General features: G+C 35.6%; 1 protein-coding gene across 2 annotated transcripts in view; it reads left to right on the top strand.

Moving 5' to 3' along the window:
* Positions 1-761: 761 nt before the first annotated feature.
* The window catches only part of plp2b (proteolipid protein 2b), a 25,367-nt gene continuing 896 nt past the window's right edge, over positions 762-25,232 (top strand). Inside the window, exons 1-5 of one of the 2 annotated variants that reach the window (XM_051670080.1) lie at positions 762-1,085; positions 18,374-18,529; positions 20,666-20,764; positions 22,939-23,035; positions 25,055-25,232. The exon at positions 25,055-25,232 is cut by the window's right edge and continues 896 nt beyond it. In XM_051670080.1, coding sequence (XP_051526040.1) covers positions 990-1,085; positions 18,374-18,529; positions 20,666-20,764; positions 22,939-23,035; positions 25,055-25,062 — 456 coding nt within the window. In that variant the 5' untranslated portion in view covers positions 762-989 and the 3' untranslated portion in view covers positions 25,063-25,232. The remainder of the gene's footprint in view (positions 1,086-18,373; positions 18,530-20,665; positions 20,765-22,938; positions 23,036-25,054) is intronic. The other variant, XM_051670079.1, reaches the window with a different exon arrangement.

Raw genomic sequence — 25,232 nt, 5'->3', positions numbered from 1 at the left:
TCTAATTTGTATTGGTATTTTGTCACCTGTTGTTAGAGATACCCAGAGGAATGACGCTTGAGCCATATGAAGAAGAAGTTGTCTGTCACGTTATTAAACCAATCAGGTCAGAGTAAACTGGTCAAGGAAAACCTAATTTGATTGGTTACTTGAAGCAGGTAGACCCGCCTTCCCCCTCAGGCTTGCAAAACTATTTTTAGTGAGAAATTTTGAGAGCAACAATGGGAAGAAGGAACAGTGTATACCGTATTATTTCTGGAAAATATTTATGCCACAAACACAAGTCATTTACATGTCTGCAGTGGTTTATTTTACACATACAGACTGATTCTACATGGTCAGTCCCTTTCTTTGCTTGCATATCGCTGATTGCAGATTTACAATGTTTTTGGCCATGCTTAGGCGCAAAAACAGTGCTGAAAGTGTAAGTGTGAAAAAAAGGAAGTCAGAAGAATACACACCAAATTTACTTTGTGTTTATACCAAATTACAGAATCACAACGCATGAATTACACTTATGCAAAGCATTAAATTATTACTAATACTTGTTAATTACGCTTGCAACTTGATTTACACCTTTACAAAACGTTCTGTGCGCATGCAATTTATTTTTAAGTTTGAAATTTGATTTACGTTTTCACAAATCTTACACTGTGCATGCAAATCATTTAGGCATTATTTTACCTTCATATTTTTACTCCCCTTCTCCCTGAGTAGTTTACCCTCAAGAGTAAAGTAGCCTAAAGCCAACGCCCAACACAGACTCTCAGTGAGCACACTGTTTCTCTGTTACTGCACTACAGTACACACTGACGTACAGCAGACGGCAGCTGCACGCAGGAACTTCAAACTCAAAGTTGACGGATTTTCTTCGGTTTCATTTCGTCTTCACGCTGTCTTTTGACAGTATCTTAATTGGGAGCGTTTGTCGATACTGACACTAGGGCTGCTTAGAAGGCGTTGTTATTCCGTTGGAGTACATTTGCAGAATGGCAGAAACTGACGCAAGTCCTTTTGCGAACTGTTTGGAGAAACTCAAGAACTATGTGCGGACTCGCAAAGGAACGATCCTGGCCGCTGAAATAGTAAGTTATTAACGTGAATATGACTTTATTTTTTTCCCCTTTAATTGTATGTGGTAACACGTTCGCATTTTAATGCTTGAGATAAACAAAGTGCCTGTTGCCACAGCGCCGCTTTACCCGATGATTCAAACACTTGAAGTGAATGGCTGCTGTTAACCTTTAGAGAGTCCAAGCAGCATATACTGTACAAAATTAATTGCGTTTATTCATGTTTTAGGGTGTTTGAGACCGCCATACTGAACTAATGCAGTTCATAGAGAACTTATCATGTTATCAAGCCATCTTGTTTATAATCAACTCTCATAAAATTACGAAAAGTCAAGTGTCAGCGTGCACTGTAATAAATGTCTGTAATTTTAACGGTAAAAGACTGTACATGAATGCTACAGAAATAAGATGTCAATAAATTAACGAATATTAATTGTAAATATATACAGTAAAAAATTGTAAAATATTTTAAGGGACAGTACAGTAGATTTTACAATAAAATGTTGTAATAATAAAAGAATTTAGATTTAAAAACTATGATTTTCCTGTATAATTAATGGTAAAAATGTACATTATGTTTAATAAGAGGGTACATGTACCTTATAAAGTAAAAAGCAGATTTTTAGTTTCAGAAGGTTAATGTCAAATTTATTATTTTTTTTAATTTTTTTTAACTGTAAATGTAACAGATTTTATTATTATTATTATTATTATTATTATTTATTTTTTACAATGCCATCATGGTCATGTAAATTACAATAGTTTTAAACTGTAAAATGTACAGGTTATTCTGTAAAGTTGTTTACATTTTTACTGTGTATTTTTTTTTTTTTTACATAATTATTCTGGCAACCACAGTGCCAGTTATTTTTTTTTATTTATTTATTTTTTTTAAACAACAGGATTTTATTTTTTTTACAGTGTGAGATTTAAATGTAAAGTATGTTGTTTGAGACATTGAACATACTTTTGGACCCCCAAACAGAACCTGTGGGTTTCATTTTATTCTCAGAAGATCACTTGGGGGGAAAAAATTAAAGTTACAGCCCAAGCATGCCTCTACAATATGCAGTATTACAGACTGAATACAAATATGTATTGAATTCAGTTTGCAGCTATTTCAATTTTAGTGAGTTGAAAGTATTTATAGTGTTAAATGAAATACCTCCTATCATGGGGCCATTTGAAACTTCATACTGGCACTGGTATGTGTGCTTTTGGGAGGAGGTGGCATGGAATGTTGACCATGTGCTTCCAGGCGATGACTTTTGATTGTGAGGTCAAAGGGCATGAAGTTTCACCCATCTGCTGGAAAGATAGAGGCCAGGCTGCCATTTTCTCTCCCATGGCATGTCTTAATCCTCACAAAGGAATAGTTGTGCATGATGTATTGTCTATAGAGATTAGATTCAGATTTATGGTTTGAGAGGACTGTAACTTAAAAAACAGCGTGCAAATTCCAATAATTCTGTAACACTTTATGTTCTTTTTTATGTATTCCAAAATTTAACAGGAAAAACTCAGTGCACCTAAAAATGAAAATTCTTTCATCATTTACTCACCCTCATGTCATTCCAAACCTGTATGACTTCTGGGGTTTTTTTTCAGTGGAACACAAAATGTTTTGCAGAATGTTCACATTGCTCGTGTTTATACTGAAATCACATAGCGATCAGGGGCTGTCAAGCGCTTAAAAGCTTATTCTTGTGCATATTTAAATATGCCTCGTCAAGATGCACCATGGCAGGTTTGACATCAGGGACTCTGGTTCTTGCAAGTCTCAAAGTTTGAATATGTGGAAGTGCGAATGGTACTATTATAGTACTTTTTTGTGCTTTATATGGGTGTTTCTTCAACTTTGATTTTTATTAAAATGAACAGATTTCAACTTTTTATCTCGGAAACTTTTTAACAGGCCTTCATCATTTAAATTTGATACTTTTCAAATACTTAGAAATATATTTAAAATATAGATCTGCATGTTTTACCCCAGTCTCAGACCCAGACTTTCAATATTAAACTATAAAACTTAATTATAAAAGTAAACAAGAATGAAATTTCCAGCACAAGCTAATTTGCCCTGAATATATATATATATATATATATATATATATATATATATATATATATATATATATATATATATATATATATATATATATATATATATATATATATATATATATTTATTATTATTATTATTATTATTTTATTTTTTTTCCTTTTTCAAAAGTTAATGTACTTCTTAACCAAGTCGACAAAATTGTCAGTCAAGAACATGCTTGAGATTGTATATGAAACAAGTGATGTTTGAAGAAAACAAAGAAAAATCCATGAAAATATCACCTATCAATGATATTTTTTATTGGTTGTCATTTCCAATCAAGCTGTAAACTATGCAAAAAAATTTAAAAATATTAATTTAGCATACACAAAAATTAGCATAGCACCGGCCATTTTATTAAAAGAAAACGTTAAAAATATAATTTCCATCAGCGTCATTTTCACCACAGAATTCTGTTAGACACAATTCAGAATTTGAGATGAGGTGGATTTTTTTATGACTATAAAAAAAAGGACATTTCTCCTGCGATGCATGTACACTGTTGGACAAATTATAAAAATTAGTGAGAGAGTAAAAAAGTTTTAACAAGACTTCATTTTCTAGAAGTCCGCAGTGCTAAAAGTGCTCAAAGTTGCAGAAACACCCATATACTCTATGACTTTAATATATTATCTGTAATACAAAGAAGTAATAGCAAATTCATAACATGGCTATAAAACAATTTGATCAACAGATTTGTTCAGTATTATAAGGGAAATTATTTTGCACCCCCACAGGTATTTGAAAACCCATAAACTGACCATAACTTTGCATATAGCCCACCACATAAACCACCTGACTAGTGTGAAAACAACCATAAAGCCCTTGAATAAAAAAAATCACCCCATCATTAACACAAAAGACAGGTAATTTAATCATGCATTAATGACAATTTCCTGGTTCACCACATCCTGCAGATGTCTCAGATCGAACTACCGGTTATTAAAGCTGTAATCCACATGTCCAAGATCCTGTTTCCTGTTGAAAAATAACAACAGCATATTGTCTCGTAATCAAAATAATCTGAATTTGTTGTTTAGCCCATAGCATGTTCAACAGATTTACACAATGTGATCCGGATATCAGAAAGATATTAAAAACTGATTAGAGAATGACTACCTTCGTCAAGATGGTATTGATTTAGCTATTAACAGTTTTATTGATTCTTATGTGAAATATGGAATAAACAAAACATATACATTAATCACAGTATCAACTTAACTCCCATTATTTCCCCCTCCCCAACCCCACCCTTCCCTCAACAAATATCCATGTTGTCAAAGCCTAAATTACACCATGCATACATATAAACATACAAACATAAGAAAATATTTGAAAAAAATAAATAAAATAAAAAATCAACAAACAAAGAGAAAAGAAAGAATTCCACAAAGAATAGAATTTACAATTACCACCACAATTCTGTTTCTCTCCACATGGTCCTCACTGAGAGTCCTCCAGAAAGGCCAAATACCTGTCCCATTTCTTACCATATGTGTCTATTTTGCCAAGCTGTTTATATGACATCTTTTCAAATGCCACCACCCTGCCCAAATCGGTGAACCATTCTTGAAATGAGGAAGCGCCAAATGACTTCCATCCTCTAAGAATGATCTGTCTGCCTATCATTACGCTAGTTTGGACCCAGCTTTTTGTATATTTGTCACCTACTTTAATAACCGTCATATCACCCAAAGTACATAGTCTGGGGCAGAATGAAATTTGAGTATCTAAAACCTCACAGATAAAATTCTGGACTCTTACCCAGAATTCTTGAATCTTAGCGCTGTACCATAGAGCATGGGCTATGTCTCCATCCTCCAACTGACATCGCCAGCCGTAAGCGTGTCTTTTAAACCAAGCCTAAACAATTTAGAGGGAGTCCAGTAGAAATGATGCAAAATCTTAAACTGAATAAGGTGTACCCTTGCGTCCCTAGACATAGTTTTAAAAATTTTTTAAATTCTTTCCCACTCCCCATCCTCCAATACCAAGTTCAGATCTCTTTCCCATAACCTCTTAAGAGCTATTAAGGCTCCATCACCCAGACTCTGAATCAAGAAGGAGTAATTCACTGACGCTTCATGAACCTTTCCAAAGGCTGTGAGCACCATACACTTGTCATGGTCCGGTCACCTTGTCAGGTTGGGGTTCTGCCTGATGGGACCGTGGCAATATCGACCTGCCTCAGTGTTTTGTGTACCCCATGTGTGAGCGCACAGGTCCGGTTGTTTGGGACCGCCATGCGCGAGTTACCGCCGTCCGCTCTCCGGTGATGTCATGGTCCTGTTAACCAGTCAGGTTGGGTTTTGTCTGACGAGGTCCATGACATCATCGTCCCCTGTCTGTCTTGTGTTTCGTGTATGTGCTTTGTGTGGAACACAAACACATAAGAGCAAAACGTAAACACGATTTGACAAAAACATACAGGGAATGACGATGCCACATCCCTTGTCAGACAAAACCCAACCTGACAGGTTGACAGGACCATGACATCACCGGAGGGTGCACGGGGCAACTCACGCACTGCGGTAACCCACCACCGGACCCGTGAACCCTCCGGTGATGTCATGGTTGGGTTTTGTCTGACGAGGTCCGTGGCATCATCATTCCCCGTCTGTTTTTGTCAAAGCGTGTTTACGTTTTGGAAATCTACTAGGGTCGCAGACAAATAATAATATATAATCTATTAGTTTGCACTGCCACTACCAGTTGTTTATAAAATAACTTAATCCACCCAATAAAAGTGTTCCCAAACTCGTACATTTTCAAAATCTTAAAAAGATAGTCCCATTCCACCAAGTGAGTGTCAAGTGAGATGGCAGCGATCGGGGTCTGATCATTCGCTACTGACCAAATAATATTTATAAAACATCTAATATTATCAGAAGAACTATGACCATGTATAAACCCCACTTGATCTATATGTATAATAGATGTAATTACTCTGCTTAATCAATTAGCCAGAATTTTAGACATTATTTTTACATCTAACTGGATCAGGGAAATTGAGCGATAACTTTTACAGTAATTTGGGTCTTTATCTTTTTTAAGAATGAGACTGATCAGGGCTTGTGCCATGGTTGGTGGTAGTTCACCTTTCTTAAATGACTCTATGTAAACTTCTAACATAAGTGGAGCCAGTTCTGTGACATAAGATCTAAAAAATTCTGTGACAAAACCATCTGGCCACAGTGCCTTACCTGTTGGCAAGGCTTTATTTACCTCAACAAGCTCCTCCAAAGTAATATCTGAGTCAAGATAGTCTTTTTGATCATTTGTCAATTTAGGAAGTTCTAATGTCTCTACGAAGACATTGGACGTGGAACTATAAAGATTGAAATATAATTCTTTAAAGGCTTTATTAATATCTGTGGTAGAAGTAAATATATACAGGGTTGGGAGGGTTACTTTTGAAATGTATTCCACTACAGATTACAGAATACATGCTGTAAAATGTAACTTGTAACGTATTCCGTTAGATTACTCAAGGTCCGTAACATATTCTAAATACTTTGGATTACTTCTTCAGCACTGGTAGATTTTTTACTTGTTTTGACTATAAAAACTCTAGTACAAAAACTTAGTACAGTAAGACAAAATACACACGTTAAAAATACATTCTCTGAAAAACCTTAATATCTTATGCAGTGTTGTTTCTAAAACAAGATAAATCAAATTGATCTTGTTTTAAGGATTTTTAGATATTTTTACAAGGAAACAATACAAAAATTATTATCAAGAATAAGATTTTGGCCCTAATATCAAAGGTCTTACTAGAAAAAAAGAAATTATGATCCAACGTGAATTTTCTTGATAAAAAAATATGATGGTGCCTGGTAACATGTGCATGTAAAAACATAACTAAATGTTAGCATTTTAGCTTAACGTAAAGCTGACAATTTATACAAGGTTTATTTCTATTTCTTCTGCTCCAAACTTACTTCAAACGTACTTCTCTGTCTGCTCGTATGAATGTAACACATCATAAGAAAGTGTTTCACCGCTGTTCAAATGCTCTTTGGATCGCATCATTTATATCTATAAATGTTTTCCATCTGAAAGGACTAAATATTAAATGAAACAAATGACAATAAAATGCAAAGTAATCTCTTCAGTAATCAAAATACTTTTTGAATGTAACTATTCTAATTACCAATTATTTAAATTGTAACTGTAGTGGAATACAGTTACTTATATTTTGTATTTTAAATATGTAATCCCGTTACATGTATTCCGTTACTCCCCAACCCTGAATATATATTGCCTCCAGAAGACTTCACTGAAGGAATGGTGGAAAAAAACTCTCTATGGGTAAAAACTCTCTCTCTCTCGCTCTCTGATTTATGTATCTGGCAAGAAGTCTATCTGTATGCATCTATATGATTTTCTTTTCTCTATATGTGGCAACATCTCTTAACACCAAAGCATGATCTGAAACTAAAATGTTCCCAGTTGAGCAGTCAGTGGCAGATGGAATAAGTGACTTAGTTATAAAAATAAATCTATTCTAGAGTAAATCTAATTAACTGATGGAAAAAAATACGTACTCCAGAAGTCAGAAGTCTCCAAATATCTGTAAGACCAAGATTTTTACACATCCTCTGTAGTGTAAGCGTTGCTCTTAAGGCTCTACACACCTTTGCATCACTATGATCAAGAAGCAGATCCATTAAAATATTGAAGTCTCAACCCAAACCACATCATGAAGGATCCCAGCTGCTTGTAGCTTTCCCTTAAGATCTATAAAAAGGTTCTGCATTGGGTGCATAAATATTAGACAAAATCACATTTTCCCCATTTCAGCCAAAACAATAATGATTCTTTCTAAATTATCTTTAATCTGTTTGAGACATTTAAATTGTAAATGCTTACTTATCAATGTAATCACTCCCCTGCTCTTACTCGAACGAGCGCTACAAACCCATGCTCACCACATGCCCTACCAAGTTTTTCAGCTTCCTGTGAAGAAAAGTGCGTTTCTTGAAGGAACACTATATCAATTTTTTTTTACACTTAAGAAAAGAGACAACCTTCCTTCTTTTTATAGGGTGCCCCAATCCATTAACATTCCACATGGTGAGAAACATTTTACCTATATTAAAGTGAAATATTGACATGCAAAGAAAACTTGTGTACCCAAGGCTAAATTATATAGACCACTATCCAACATTGATGTAACCATAACGTCCTTAATAACCCACAGAACAGAAAAAAAATGCTTCAACTTCGCTCATAACAGTCTCAAATGGTGTCCATCGCTCGGAAATCTGACGGTCCATGCACGCTCACGAGGCTTTCCGTGACACTATTGCTACCAGATTGCTCAAGTCCGGTGATTTTTTCACACACACACACACACACACACACACACACACACACACACACACACACACACACACACACACATACTATATATCAATAAAATATATATACTATATATACTATATACACTACTGGTCAAAAGTTTTGAAACACTTGACTGAAATGTTTCACATGATCTTAAAAATCTTTTTTTAAATGTTTGAAATGAGTTTTGTAGACTAAAATATAATTGTCTCACCATATTAATTTATTTCATTATAAAACTAACATTTAATTTAAAATAAAAAAGTTTTTGAAATTGATGACTTGGACCAAATAATAAAGAAAAGCAGCCAATAAGTGCCCAACATAGATGGGAACTCCTTCAATACTGTTTAAAAATGCATCCCAGGGTGATACCTCAAGAAGTTGGTTGAGAAAATGTCAAGAGTACATGTCTGCAAATTCTAGGCAAAGGGTGACTACTTTGAAGATGCTTAAATATAACACAGTTTTGATTTATTTTGGATTTTGTTTAGTCACAACATAATTCCCATAGTTCCTTTTATGTTATTCCATAGTTTTGATGACTTCACTATTATTCTAAAATGTAAAAAAAAATTATAATAAAGAATGAGTAAGTGTTTCAAAACTTTTGACCGGTAGTGTATATATTTACTATATATATCAATAAAATGAAAAATAAAAAAATAAAATAGGTCCCAGTGAACAATAACATCGAACCCACAACTTGAACAGATGAGCTCAACAACAAGTTAACAAAGGGAGTAAAAAGAAGTAAGGCAGGAGCCAGTGGGCAGACAACAGAACAACAAACCCTCTCAGGCTACTTTAGCAAAATGCATGATGTGTAGTCTGTGTTGTTGATCGGGTCTTTGAATCCGTCCCGCTTCGAGTGTGTCGCTCTAGCAAAGTCCGGACATGATGTTGTGGTCCTCCCAGCACAACTTGCCTTTATTCCTCACCGCTCATAGAACAAAGTCTCTGTCAGTCGATTGTAAGAATCTTGCCAGGATAGAATGGGGTCTGCCACCTACCCCTGGAAGCTGACCAAAAACTCTGTGGGCGTGCTCAATTTCAAGCTGGCGGCCCGCTGTGTCAAGATAAATGTTGCTTAAATGTTCGAGATATCCCAACCTACATCGTGTGGCTCGCTGTCACTATTGACTGGAACCCTGCCATCTTGATCCTATGAGGTGTCCGCCATGTGAGAACGTGCTTTGTAATGTACCCATTGGCCGACAATTTCAAATTTTTCAACATCCTGCACTCCCAGCACTATTACTGTTCTCACCTGTTAATATTGCTTAAAAGGATAATTGTAGCAAAGTTTAAGCGGAGCACGCCTCTAGCGATCAACTCTCGCACAGCATCACATGACATCCCCCAAGATGGTATTGATTAACTAACTGAGAATACTGTGATAAAGATGAGAAATAATAGCATGTTATGACATTGCAGGTAAAGGTCGTAGACAGTGGGCATGATACACTAATTATCATGTGCAAGGCGTAAATTCTGTCACGCACGTCTGACCATTCACAAGACACACCCACCTCTTAACATGTAGAGTCACGGGCCAGTTAAATGACACATTCATTGTCTTAAGTAACCGCACATGCTGGAAATTTACGTAGGCTTTTTGTAGATGAGTGGCGCACTATGAAGCTCTATGCATATTTTTCTATTTTTTTTTCTTTTAGGACAAAAAAATGTAAACACTTGCAAGAATGTGTGCACTGTGCAAGACAAGCATGGCTTGAACAAGCAGTGGGCATACATTACCATTGCTGAGTTTGAGAATGTGCATCTTTTCCAAATGATCAGTGTGTGGCATATTCTGTTTATTGGCAAAGTAGTCTTGGGATGCAGAAGTGTGAAATTGTGGGATTCAAAGTCTAATTTAAACCTGGAAATTGAGAGAAAGTTTCAGAATTTGTCAAATTTAAAACAAAGAATGTTATGATGTACAATGAATAAGATATAATTAAGATTGTGTACTATTTCTAGGTCACTAATCAAATACGTAAGTAAATATCTGACATTGACTCCTTTGTTCAGGTCAGACCTCCCTGCTTCCATTGAAGCACACAAGATTCTCTTTGAAATGTTTTCAAATCATGTTGGAATAATATGGATAATTTTGCCCAAATTGTTAGTGTCCACACCAGCTCAAGTGCATGCTGTCATTAAAGTAAACTGGGGACATACTAAATACCAAAAAAAATGTTGACGTAATTTTTCTTTTTCAGTTCAGTGTAATTTGTAGTGGAAAAAACTGTATTAAATTAGAAAAATGGAACACAGAAGCAATTTCACTACTGGACAGACTTTTGAACGCCACAATTTTTTCGTCAGTTTGCATTTAGGCATTGTATATACATCAGACTGATCGCACCGTGAATTCGACAGCAGTAGGTCGAAATAGTGTTATTAAAGTTTTGGATTTTAAATTTAGTTTTTATTTCTATTCTATATTCAATTTGTCATTCCAAATTAATTTTAGTTTTCATTAGTTTTCACAGTTTTTCTGTTAGTTTTAGTTTGGTTTTAGTTTTCTCAGTTTCAGTTTAGTTAGTTTTTATTTTAGTTTTAGTTTTAATATTCTTTATGGCTGCCAAAGCTGAGTGTTTACTGGTGTAATTTAAAAAGTCTAACATCATTACATTTCTCAGGGCAGTCTTGTGTTTCCTCTATCTAGTTGTATTATCATGTTTAATTTGGATGGTAAATGTTGCAAATGTTATAATACATGGTGAATATGGATAAAGTGACAAAGGACATATAAACTTGATCCCCATTGTATCTATATGAATTTATTTAAATCATTATAAATCATTACTAAACTAATCTTTGGGAAGTAAACAATTAAAGGGATAATTCACCCAAAAATGAAAATTCTTTCATCATTTACTGACCCTCATGCCATTCCAAATGTGTATGACTTTCTTTCTTCTGTTGAACACAAACAAAGATTTTTAGAAGAATATTTCAGCTCTGTAGGTCCTCACAATGCAAATAAATGGTGGCCAGAAATTTGAAGCTACAAAAAGCACATAAAGGCAGCATAAAAGTAATGCATAATATCCCAGTGGTTAAATCCATATCTGCAGAAGTGATATGATAGGTGTGGCTGAGAAACAGATCAATATTAATAAGTATTTTTTTACTGTAAGTCTTGACATCAGCAGTCTCTCTTGATTTCAAGCTCGATTACACTTTCTAGCGCCATCTAGTGCTCTGCCAATTCTAATAGTAAGTGTAATCGAGCTTGAAATCGTGATTGTTCCTGTAGACTGCAATTGCAAGTTGTACAGTGAAAAAGGAGTTACATTTTAGTCTGTTCTCACCCAAACGTGATTAGATTACTTCAGAAGACATGAATTAAACCACTTATGGACTACTTTATGCTGCCTTTATGTGCTTTATGGAGCTTCAAATCCTTGGACCCTGTTGACTTGTGTTGTATGGACCTACACAGCTGAGATATTCTTCTAAAAATGTTTGTTTGTGTTCTGCAGAACAAAGAAAGTCATACACATCTGGAACGGCATGAGGGTCAGTAAATGATGCGAAATGTTTCATTTTTGGGTGAACTATCCCTTTAATTGTTTACTTCTCAAAGATTAGTTTAGTAATGATTTATAATGATTTGAGGAAATTCCTATGGATACAATGGGGATCAAGTTTAAATGTCCTTTGTCACGTTACCCATATTCACATTTGCAACATTTACCATCCAACTAAAACATTTGGGTAAACTATCTCTTTAACATTTTGAGGTTTCAAATTGATGATTTTACTTTGGGATGTGTGGCAGAGCTCATTTCATGACCACCAGTGGGAAAAGCAATGTTAAAGAAAAAAAAAAAAAGAAAAAAAAGAAAATAATATATATATATATATTTTTTAACATTTTTTTTAAAAATTGAGCTGTAATGCTTGTAAATGTTACATTATAATTGATGATGTAAAAGTGTATAAGAAAATAGAAAAAAATGATTCCAAATACTTTCCAAATTTTCCCTCTGTCTCGCTTTACTGCTTAAAAAAATCTGGGATTTGGTAAAAAGAGAGTCTTCAAAGGTTCCAAAAAAGTATTTTAGGTTTCAGTTTTTTCCAAAAATGTTTTTATTTAGTTTTAGTTTCTTTAGTTTTTTAACTATAATAACACTGGTTCGAAAGTTCTTTAGCTGAATTCAGTCTGTATATACCGAAATTCAAACCACTGCCCCCAGTGGCCGAAGCTGGAAGTGTTGTTGAACATACGCACACGTGTGAGCTTCAGTTTCCGGGTAAAATGTTCTCAGAGCGAGTTGTATTTTTAGTTGTAAATTAAATAAAAACGTCAACAGGAATGAATATTTTATTAACTATACACCCCAACCCTAAACCTTAACATCAGTGGAGTAAAAATGTAATTTTAAAATCATGCTCGTCATTGTTTGTTTGAGTGCAATTGCTTCCTGGTTTCAATGGGACCAGAACCCGTGTCTCGGAGGTTGCTCATGTAACATTTTACATGAATATTTGGAAACAAAATGTCAATTTCCTGTGTTACCATGTTTCTATGCATTTGGTAGATGCTTGCTTTGGTCATCCAAAGCAGCATACAGTGCATTTTAAGTTTTTCAAGTTCTATCAGTCCATGCATTGGGAATGGAACCCATGCTCAACTAGTTGTGTTACATGAATGATCACAATCTTAGTGTCGCTATGTTCTTAGAGCATTTCAAAAAATGTTGCTTTGTGCATGTGCTTTTGAGTTGTGTTTTATTTTTGATGTTTTCTTATTTATTGACTCACCCCATGACCCTGTTCAGTTTAGAGCCCTCAGTAGAGGGTGTTCTTAAAGGGGCAGCACTGGATCCTTGAAAGAGCTTCATTGTGCACTGACTAGAGTTCAGTTTGCCTGTGAGGCTCATAGAGGCAGTTTGTGCCAGTCCCCACAACTTATAAAGCTCTAATACATATGTGTGTGAGGGAGGGGTGACTGATGACATCATTCTTCCCATTACTCTCCTTGCGCCCGCAGACATGGCCCTGCCCTGCCGTATTGGTTTGTTTCACTCAGAGACCACACCACAGTGAGTATTAGCGAGTGAAATCCACATGTATAATAAACAGATAAACAGAATTTTCATCACATTTTCGTTTATTACTTCATGAAAAATAATCATGATATAGAATATGGCATATCACAACTTGCAGCAGACAATTCCGAATCAAACAAGCCCACATTGAACGTAATATAATGTGTAGATCCTGAAAAATTCCTCAAAGAGTGTCATGACAGCTATGGTGGCTAATCGCTAATTGTGTCTCCAAAGCAATGGTTTCTCTGGGATCGATTCACAGAAACACAATCCTTCATGTCATAGATGTTTCAGATCATCGTCATTGGATGTCTAAAGAGTGTTAGAATCCATATTTGGAAAGTGCCATATCCAAACATGGGGTGAGATGACCCAGAGCGCACATACACAGACTGTGCATAATAGAGCGCTCAATGCACATTTTATAGAGTGATGAAATTAGATGCACTAGTGTGTTGAATTTTAGCCACTCAGTTGTTATAAGTTTAAGTATTTTTAGATATTTTTTAGATATTTTCATCCATAGTTTTCAGTTATTCTGCTTTAATGTTCAATAAAACACCTGAATACTTGCTTGGAGAAGTTATTTTGACACTTAGAGTATGTTCCATATGCTCTAACTTTTGAGCTTTAACTTTTTTTTTTTTCTTCATATTTCAAAGTGTTTTCTATAAAATGAATCCATGCAATTAACCCAACTTATGTATTACATTTTTCCTTGAAGTTATGAGCATTTATTTTCTGTTTGCCTTTTAGAAGGAAAATCTTTCAAAAATGCCTTCAGGGTGTAAGGGGAAATTATATCGGTATTAAGTCACGGTGACACAAATGGCACTGTGTCCTAAGAATGGGCCCTAAAACTGCAGTGAGCTTCCTTGTGACAATTATAGTAACACACAGTTTTAATATGCTGGCTTTCACAAAGACCACTGAGTCAACATATACAAAGCTGACCATTGACACATCTGTGTGACGAACTGACCGTAGTGTCACGCATTTGTCAAACTGAACAGATTGTAGCCAAACAGGAGTCAGTGTGCTGGCAGCAATATTTATATGCACCCCAGTTCTGGCTTTATTTCAAAGGCATGCCTTGATACTCTGATGGAAAAATGCCTTTCTCAGCACTCTTTTTGCAGTCCAGAGCTTAGTTGAAAATGAAAACAGTATGTGCTAAAAATAGTTTAATTTTACAGTTTAAGCGGTGTTCTCTGGGTAGTTTTAGGCCAACGTTGGACTTCAACATTTCTTAACCTCCAACCGCGGGCTGATTGCACTGTAAACCTACTGTACTGGGTTTTATTTGCAATGTGTTTGTGTGCTGTGTTTTTGGTGAATGTTTAAGTAGGTTGTTTGTCTCTTTTGCATATAAAATATGCCAGCAAGGGTCACCTATAGGGTGCACAATTTATTATTCATCATATCGATGTTGATGAATAATTTGCATTTATTTATTTATGTATTTTTTAATTATATATTGGAAGCTGATAATATGATGGCTTGTTTTCTAATTCACACAGTAAACAGTTTTCCCATACAACATATACAGTAAACTAGTATACACTTGTAATATAGACCAGCTTTTGGCCATAACATTAAAATAGTTATCATTAAATCATTTGAGAGAATTTCTACATCAGTGCATCCCTAGTCACTGATGCTTGAATCACATTTCCTGCGAATTATAACGTCTAGGGTAGAAATTGTCATGGTAACACAGCTTTGTTTATTCGCCAAGTGATTGCAGACACAAAACTTGCCTCCAAACACATTGACAGTCTTCCTGTTTGAGAAATGGTCCTCTACTTAACACTTGTTGTTACTATGACAACAGCACAATGCATTTACAAGCACGGGTGTTTCACAGTGGAATGTGTACCAGTAGCGGACCCTCCGTTCAACAAATTTGGGGGCGTGTTGAAGCGGGTTTTGCCCAAGGCATCATACAACCCCCCCCCCCCCACACAAGCCCCTCCCCCCGGCAACAACTTTGGGGGCGTGTTGAAGCGGGTTTCATACAGGGCGTCATACAAGCTAGAACCACCAATGATGTGTACAAATCATTAGCACCACTATAATAACCATGGTAACATAAATAACACTTCAGGATGAAGTGACCTATGTAAAAATGTCACACAACACCTTTATACTTTACATAAAATTGTATTTAAGTCAAGCATCACTATTACTAGTGCTCATACTTTAGTTTCCCCAACAAAACCTACCTCCCTACCCTAAACCTAAACCTAACTGTTAGTGTCATAAAAAGGAAATGTTAGGTGAAAAACGTGATTGCTGAAGCAACCACGTCATTTTGTGTTGCTTCTATGACACTTTCAGCTCACATGTTTACCCGTATGCTCTTCAGGAAACATACGCCAGTCCTTAACTATGCTCTATTAGTTCAGTTACTGCGCAATTTGATCATATTTGAACAAGCCTGTAAATGTAGTTTATGTAATGCAAACAATAAAATGTATTGCCTTAAGTCATATTATATTTAAAGTTTTTTGATGTCATAAAATGGCATTGTTTGAAGAACAGGGTGAAAAGTAAGTGTTTATGAACTGATAATCTGCAATCTGATTTGTTTAAAAAGAACTAAATCATTGCTGTAGTGGTGCCTCTAATGTTCATTTAATCAGGAAACTGCATACATACAGGATACATACAACAAGCCACGTATAATATTTTTTAATCATGTTTGACATGTCAGTAGATTTAAAAAGCTTATTTAAAGGGATAGTTCACCCAAATATGACAATTCTCTCATCATTTACTCACCCTCATGCCATCACAGATGTGTATTACTTTCTTTCTTCTGCAGAACACAAATGAAGATTTTTAGAGGAATATTTCAGCTCTGTAGGTCCGTGCAATGCAAGTAAATGGTGACCAGAACTTTGAATCTCCAAAAATCACATAAAGTCAGCATAAACATAATCCATAAGTCTCCAGTGGTTCTTCTCCCTGCCCAGTGGGTGGCGCTATGCACAAAGAATGTGAGTCGCAAAAAAACAAGAAGAATGTAAAAGTGATAGTGGACAGTTATTGTAAAAAAGGACTTAAATATTTATCTGTTTCTCACCCACACTTATATCACTTCTCAAGCATGCATTTAACCACTGGAGTCGTATAAATTACTGTTATGCTGCATTTATGTGCTTTTTGGAGCTTCAAAGTTTTGGTCACAATTCACTTGCACTGTATGAACCTGCAGAGCTGAAATATTCTTATAAAAATCTTTGTTTGTTTTCTGCAGAGGAAAGAAAGTCATATACATCTGGGAAGGCATGAGGGTGAGTAAATGATGAGAGAATTTTCACTTTTGAGCGAACTATTACTTTACTGCTTAAGGTCAGTTAGTATATATATTTCAACTTGGATGCATACTTTTTCTTTCACAACCATGAGTCTTACATTATAAACTTCATACTGAGTTCTAGAAGTCTGATGCTCATAGCAGGAGTAAACTTTAGTTGAAATTGCTGGCAGTGTTTATTTAGTTAATCTGAACTGGCTTCAGTAAAAGAAACCTTTTTATTTTATGGTGGCAATATAGGCAAATGCCTTTGGCTGAGTATTTGAGTTTAAAGGTTGAGCTGATTAGATGTGCACAACATTTGTCTGCTCACAAAGGTATTCTTAGTCAAGTCTTTATTTACAACTGTGTTAGGGCCTTCAGGACCCAACCCCCTCTGTTTCATGCTGCATGGGTTGTGAGATGTTTACACCAAAGCTGTATTACTTTCTTTAGTCTTCGCCTCATGTTTTAGTAATCAAAGTTCAAAAAGCTTCACAAACTGCAGGGAATGTGAGAAATGTAGAGCTCCTCTGTTAACTGACACCTAGAACAGATGGGACATTCACATGAATTGTGGGTAGTGTAGGAAGAAGCTTTGTGCCGCCTTGAGAGGTGATTTGGCGGCAAATGTGAAAGGCATACTTGAGTCGAAGAGAAGTGGCAAATACATTAAGGATTTTTGCTTGCTCTATCTTTCATTAAAATGAATGCCGCTTGGTTTGATATGTTGTCATCTAATGCAATGACATATTTTTAAGTGTCTAAATACCTTTTGGGGCTACTTAATGTATATGGGTACTTGACAAAAAAAAAAAAAAAAAAAGAGATAATAAAGTATCAGCATCAACATTTCAGGATGATTTTCGCTTAATTTTTCACTGTTTTTTAAACACCTTTTTTCCCGTCACTTAGTTCATTTTGAATGGTCCTGCAGCGACAAATGAATTTTTAGAATAAAAAATATTCCACGGAGTTAATATGAGGTCCTAAAAACTGCACGCAAAATAATTACCAAAAAATTGAAAAATGCAGCTTAAAATGTTTGAGTTGATTGGAATGAAAGTGTTGCATGTCATATCAGAAGACATGGCATCTTCCCCAAAGTGTTTCTTGTAAACTTCCTGTTAAAAATATATGTTTGTTTTATTTAATGCAATTCCACAAAAAAATTTAAATAAAATAATAATAATAAAAAAATAATTACTTGTCCTAATACCATCTATGGCATGGCCGGGTTTATGCGGGGGTTGGAGATTCACCAAGTGCCCCCCCAGAAACTTCTGATGCCCTCCAACCCCAGAGCGACGGTGAAACATGAACAAGGGTAACCGGTGAAGATAGAGCCAGTTGCCCACCCTAAAGGGAAAAATCAACCTTTTCATATAATTGGAGATTAACATTTTCTCCACTGAGGTGATCAAGTTTCTTTTAAAGATGCTGAACCGACTGTCTCTGTGTCTCTTTGTTGTAGCTCATCAGTTTCATCATCATTATCTGTTACGCTTCATCAATGTATGGAGGATATTCCGCAATTGCCATCTGTGAAATGGTCTTTGCCATCATCTTCTTCGTTATCTTCATGATGGAGCTGGACAAACAGTTCCTGGTCGTGAACTGGCCCTGGAGTGTAAGTATTAACTGACACACACACACACACACACACACACACACACACATACACACACATGTTGGTACGGCCATCCTTATGAGGACTCTCCATAGACATAATGATTTTTATACTGTACGAACTATAGATTCTATCCCCTAACCCTAACCCTACCCCTAAACCTAACCCTCACAAAAAACTTTCTGCATTTTTACATTTTAAAAAAACAAAAAACATAGTTCAGTATGTGTTTAAGCTATTTGAATTATGGGGATACTAGAAATGTCCTCATAAACCACATTTATTTATTTGTAACCTAAAAAAATGTCCTCGTGAACCACACACACACTCATATGTGTTATCCTTTCCTTATTCAGGGATTCACATTTTTACTGAACCTAGAATTTATTATACATGCTGAAAGTCAAACTCCAGTTGCAGGGCTGATTATGCATGCATTCAGACCCGAAACATACTCTAGGCAAGTATGTTAATGCAGACCCTCGATTTCGATTGCGCAACGAGTCACAGAAAACATTTGCAAACGCGAAAAAACGTTGAAATGGTTTGATTTTTTCCCCAAAAGAGACAAGGTTTTACAGTAATAAGGTTAAAAAGGCTGAAAATATCTCCAAATAGAAAGTTCTAGTGAATTTAAATCATTAATGCATATATTACTAAAACTCTACCAAACTCCTTACCTTAAACCTCACCCTGAACCTACCCCTGTGTGGATTGGAAAAAACATTTAATTTAAATCCAAAATTATACATCAGAAGAGACCACAGCATTTTCTGATTCCATTTAAATCCTAAAGTATACTGCAGTCAGACGTGAACGCTAGGCATCTGCATAAGGGACACATAACGCAAACTTTGTCATCAGCAGAGTGCTTGAGCAAGGAACACAGCAGGCCTGATTTTTCTAACCACACATACTCTGAACACACAGTATGCACACAGGCTTGAAATTATTTGCACTAATTAGCCGATCCACAAGGTGTCAACACTCACAATTGAGCACTGCTGTCACAAAGAAGTAATAGAAGAGAAGGAGAAAGTAGAAACAACCAAAGTGGATGCGCATGTCAAGAACATGTGTGTGAGGAGGTCAAAAGATACCTGCATTTGTTTAAACTCGAGTCTGAAGGAATATAAAAATATGTTTGTAGGTCTATAGTTCAGTATCTCATAGTAGTTGTTGCGTGCATGCGTGCACAGCCAAACGAAGTATAGGGCTGAGCATTCCACTGTGTGCAGACACTAAGCGTTCACATCAAAACCAAAGTATACTTTGGGCTTAAGCCACTTTCAATGCATTCAAGGTACATTTGGTCAGTTTATTTGCTCCCTGAGAGTCAAACTCATGAAGCCATGAAGAGCTACAAAAAGCCATCTACAACAAAATATTTGTATTACAATACTTCATTATGTAAAAGTAAAAACTTGTTATTATCTACTCTTCCTAGTTGCACTATATTCCAAGTGTTAACTTATAACCTTTCCCTCTAATCTTTACATTTCACCTGGAAATTGCAGCAATATGTTCACAATGGAACGTTTATCGCGTTTGCAAAAATGTAACCATAGTCAAATTTTTCTCATGGTTGGAAATCACACTGGTCCAAATTCCTCTCCACAAAACTTGAAAAGATCCCTCTAGGGAGTGTAAGCTTCTCAGTGAAAAGGGCATTGGCATTGATTACTTCATTAAAGGTGCGCTCAGTAATGTTTTGAACATGTTGTCTTGGACTTACACTGACCCCTAGTGGCGTGGATGCAGCATCATTCAAACTCAATAGTTTTCAGTTACAGATGCCATTGTAGAAATTCCCTATTCACAATCAGCCATGATTAATTTAATCCAAGAGTATACGTGTCCAATAACAGAGCGGTTACTGAGATTAAGAAAGTAGCGTTCAGCTGGTCATGTGATTCTAAAATGGCAGCCCCCATGAGGGGGACCCTCTCCATGTAGAATAAAACAGCTTTTATAAGGTCTTCATCTCATGTGAGTGGTCATGATTTTATACATATGTTTCAAAAATACTATTCATTTCCTTGGGAGTAAAACTTTTTTATCGAGGAAAATATTACTGAGTGCACCTTTAATGTCGAAAAGTCGTTAATCCCTTTCTTTCTTGGCTTGCCCCCTCAGGATCTGTTCCGCGCTGGGATTGGTGCACTCCTGTATCTCATTACCTCTCTGATCTGTGTGATTGGTGGTTCAGGGGATGGGGCTCGAATCGCTGGTGGGGTAAGACATTCAACATTTAGCCTCAAAATAAACCTCATTTTCTTTTGATCTGCAAATGTGTTTTCTTCCGGTGTTATGGATCAACTGGGGATCGTGTTAACTAGGGATGTGCGTGTGCACGTTAATAATTTTATTGCCATTAGTTCAATGTGAAATGCCAAGGAGCAAAGAAAAGACATTTTGCACATTATAAAAAATGTTGGTATCATTATTAAACCGCGTTGTTTCATTGATGTCTGTTCTAATAAATTTGACAGTTTAAGAACAATTTTAACCGTTTCACTGGATAACATCAGGTTAACGTGAGACATTGGTTTGAATGGGAACTGGCGATTACACTTGTCAGAGCAGTACATCTCAGATGGAATTCTTTCATTTGCAACATTAAAGAATCACAGACTAAATTGTGTCAATAATATACATTTAAATTATATTCATTTATTTATAAAAAAATAACAGCTTGACAAAGTTAAGGAAATTATTGTTCCTGTTTAGTTAAATGACCTGTTGGTTTAGTGGCAAGTATGTCCACTTGCCATGCAAATTGACCTGGGTTCAAATCCCTTATGAATGATTTTGATTTAAATCATTATAACAGCACTTTTTACTTTTCAATGGTTTTGTGCATGTCAGTGTTGAATGTTTAGGACTACCCATGGCACTGCCAAAAGTTGATCTTTCAGAACAGTGCATTTGTTTTTAGTTTTTGTGGAGAGCAAGCACAAAGGTCAAATTAATGGGTGAGAATAAATGACACTCTAAGAAAGCATGAGAATGTTCTTGAGTAACTTAATGATTTTGTTTGTTTGACTAAATCTTAAGATTTTCAATATTTAATCTTAACATTTTTGACAAATTTTAAAAAGCCTGTTAACTGCAGTGATGGTACATGTGTTTGTTCTGACAGTTCTGGATTTGAACCCAGGTCACTCTGTTAACTGAAAGTGTGACATACCACTGACCCAACATCCCAGCTTCAATCACTCACTTTGTTTATTTTTTTTATTTTTTCACCCAATTTGGAATGCCCAATTCCCAGTGCACTTTTAAGTCCTCGTGGTTGCATAGTGATTCACCTCAATCTGGGTGGTGAAGGATGAATCCCAGTTGCCTCCATGTCTGAGACTATCAACCCACACATCTTATCACGTGGCTTGTTGAGCATGTTGCAATGTGGAGGCTTTGTGCCATCCACCGCGGCATCCGCACTCAACTCACCACGCGCCCCACCGAGAACGAACCACATTATAGTGACCAAGAGGAGGTTACCCCATGTGACTCTACCCTCCCTAGCAACCGGGTCAATTTGGTTGCTTAGGAGACCTGGCTGGTTTCACTCAGCATGCCCTGGGATTCGAACTAGCGAACTCCAGGGGTGGTAGCCAGCGTCTTTTACCACTGAGCTACCCCCTCATTTATTTTGATTTTGATTTTGATTATGGTTTAACAATGGTAGGATAAAGTTACTCAAACTATTAGGGTTAATCAAGAGTCAAGACATTATTCATATACAGAAATAAAAGCAATTGAAAGTATATTATTGACACATATCAGCCTATGATGCTTTAGTGTTGCAAATAAAAGAATTCAACTTGTGATGTACTGCTCTGACAAGTGTAATCGCCAGTTCCCATTCAAACCAATGTCTCACGTTAACATGGGCAACCTGATGTTATCCAGTGAAATGGTTAAAATTGCTCTTAAACTGTGTCAAATTCATTAGAACCAACATCAATGAAACAATGATACCAAGGTTTTTTCTTTGCTCCTTGGCAAACACTGTTGGACATTGTTAGTAGACAAATAAAAAATAACAAAATGTGAGTGTGAAAACTACTTTAAAGAGGCTTTTCTTTTTAGAAGTTCACTCAAGTGCCCAAAGTTGGAGAAACACCCTCATATGCATATTACTGTTAAAAAATACTCCAAATTTATATCTGAATGCCCAAATTATGCATATGGTTTTAACACACTTTTATTAATTAAACAACAACAATGAAAGCATGTAAGTGTCATTTGAAATTTGAATGAAATATAGTAATGTAACAATGTGATTTAAGCACTGAATACAGCCAAAACTCCAGCACTATCAGATGATTTTGAAGTGCTTTATGACAGACGTGGGCCTTTCTATGCAACATCTATTTAGAAATGATGCTCACCTTCTCTCCCAGGTGTTCGGTCTGCTGGCTGGGATCTTGTTTGGGTATGATGCCTATACAATCTTCATGGGCATCAAGAGCAACAGACAGCATACAGCTGCTCCTACAGGTACATGCACACACACTCATTCATATATACACATACAGTATGCAAGTTAATGTACAGCAATAGACAAACAAACACATGTGTATGGGAAACATGCTGTTAGGAAGTACAGTTGCCCTAAAAGTATTCTGACACTTAAAGCAAAACTTAAAATGTCTGAATGTCACTGCATTACATAATAAAATATCAAATCAAGTGGCAACCGTAAACTAATGATACTAGAGCTTTTTCTCAGAACTAACTACACTGAGCCATTTGTGCATTTGTTTAGTGGATAGTATGAAGTCAGTTCCCCTCTAGTATACACAGGTGTTCTAGCAGAGTAACCAAAGGTGTAGTTCATCGCATTAACTATGAACATGTTCCACTATCATTTGACAACCAAAAATACTTTTTGTTTTGTCATTTTGAACAGTTTATCTATTGTTTTAGCATTTCAAATCTAACTTTTGCTTGGAAAGTTTGCCTTTGCTGTCTTTTTTATTTATTTAAATTTTATAAATGCCACTTGGTTTGAAATTGTTTTATGTAATGCAATGACATTCATATGTTTTTAAGTGTCCAAATACTTTCTGGGGCCACTGTATATTTATACTAGAGTGAAAATATGACTTATTTACATAACACCTAAATTAGTGCAGCCTACACATTTTTAATGAATTTGTTGAATGAATTTGTGTACCTTTCAGTCAGATCTCCATTATTTCTATACATTTACATTTATATTGGTATTATTTAATAGTTGTATATCATTTATATCATATTTATACTGTATCATTTTTGTTAAAAAATTGTATTATTATTATACTTTTTTATAATTATTATTTTCCCTACTTTTTCTCAAAGTAGGGAAATTATTACTTGATACCATCACCATGTTTAAATAGCAAAATGTATGCTAACACTTTTCAATAAGTTTCTAAATGTTTACATTAGTTAATGTATTAGGTATCATGAATTAACAATGAATTATACTGTATATACATGTGTAATCTGTCCATAATCTGGGCAGTGACCTGATATAACCATAATACTGAATGCCTTAATATTAGCATAATATGTTGTTACTATATATATATATATATATATATATACACACACACACACACGATTGTTCATTGTTAGTTCATTTTAGTTCATAATGCATTAACTAATGTTAATGTATACAACTTTTAATGTATTTGGATGTAAAAATTAACATTAAAGGGATAGTTCACCCAAAAATGAAAATTATCTCATCATTTATTCACACTCACCCTGACTTTCTTTCTTCTGCAGAACACAAATAAAGGTTTTTGGAATATTTTTTCAGCTCTGTAGGTCCATACAATGCAAGTCAATGGTGGCCAGAATTTTGAATGTCCAAAAAGTACATTAAGGCAGCATAAAAGTAATCCATACTACTCTAGTGTTTAAATCCATGTCTTGAGAAGCGATATGATAGGTGTGGTCAAGAAACAGATCAATATTTTTTACATATAAATCTCCACTTTCACATTCTTCTTTAGTTTTTGGCAATTCGCATTCCTCGTGCATATCGCCACCTACTGGGCAGGGAGGAGAATTTATAGTAAAAAAAGGACTTAAACCACACCTATCATATTGCTTTTGAAGACAAATTTAACCACTGGATCATTTGGATTACTTTTATGCAGCCTTTATGTGCTTTTAGGAGCTTCAATATTGTGGTCACCATTCACTTGCATTGTATGGACCAAAAGAGTTGAGATATTCTTCTAAAAATCTTTGTTTGTATTCTGCTGAAAAAAGAAAGTCATACACATCTTGGATGGCATGAGGGTGAGTAAATGATGAGAGAATTTTCATTTTTGGATGGCCTGCCCCTTTATTCAAGAATAGAAAAAGTATTGTTCATTGTCAGTTCATCGTAACAAATCTTACCCAACATAATATTTGCCAGTTTTGCCAGTGTAGACAGTTATTCAAGTCTAAGGACTTCTGCCTCTCCGCTGATTTTCACTAGAGGTGACGTATGTTCTAACTGAGTGTCTCTTTAAACAGGTCACTGAAGGCTCTGCATGGAATGTTTACAACTGTCATTTGGCATTTGAGCCAAACAGTTATTCTGGGGTAGACTCCAGTGGCAGCACTGGCATCTCAGCAAGAGCTATGCTATTTTAACAGAGAAAGCATTTAATAGTTGTTTCTGTGCACTGCCGATGTCCTGTGACTACTGTAT

The sequence above is a fragment of the Myxocyprinus asiaticus genome, chromosome 33 (assembly GCF_019703515.2).
Source record: "Myxocyprinus asiaticus isolate MX2 ecotype Aquarium Trade chromosome 33, UBuf_Myxa_2, whole genome shotgun sequence".
NCBI classification, from domain to species: domain Eukaryota; kingdom Metazoa; phylum Chordata; class Actinopteri; order Cypriniformes; family Catostomidae; genus Myxocyprinus; species Myxocyprinus asiaticus.
This window is presented reverse-complemented; position numbering and strand designations above follow the sequence as displayed.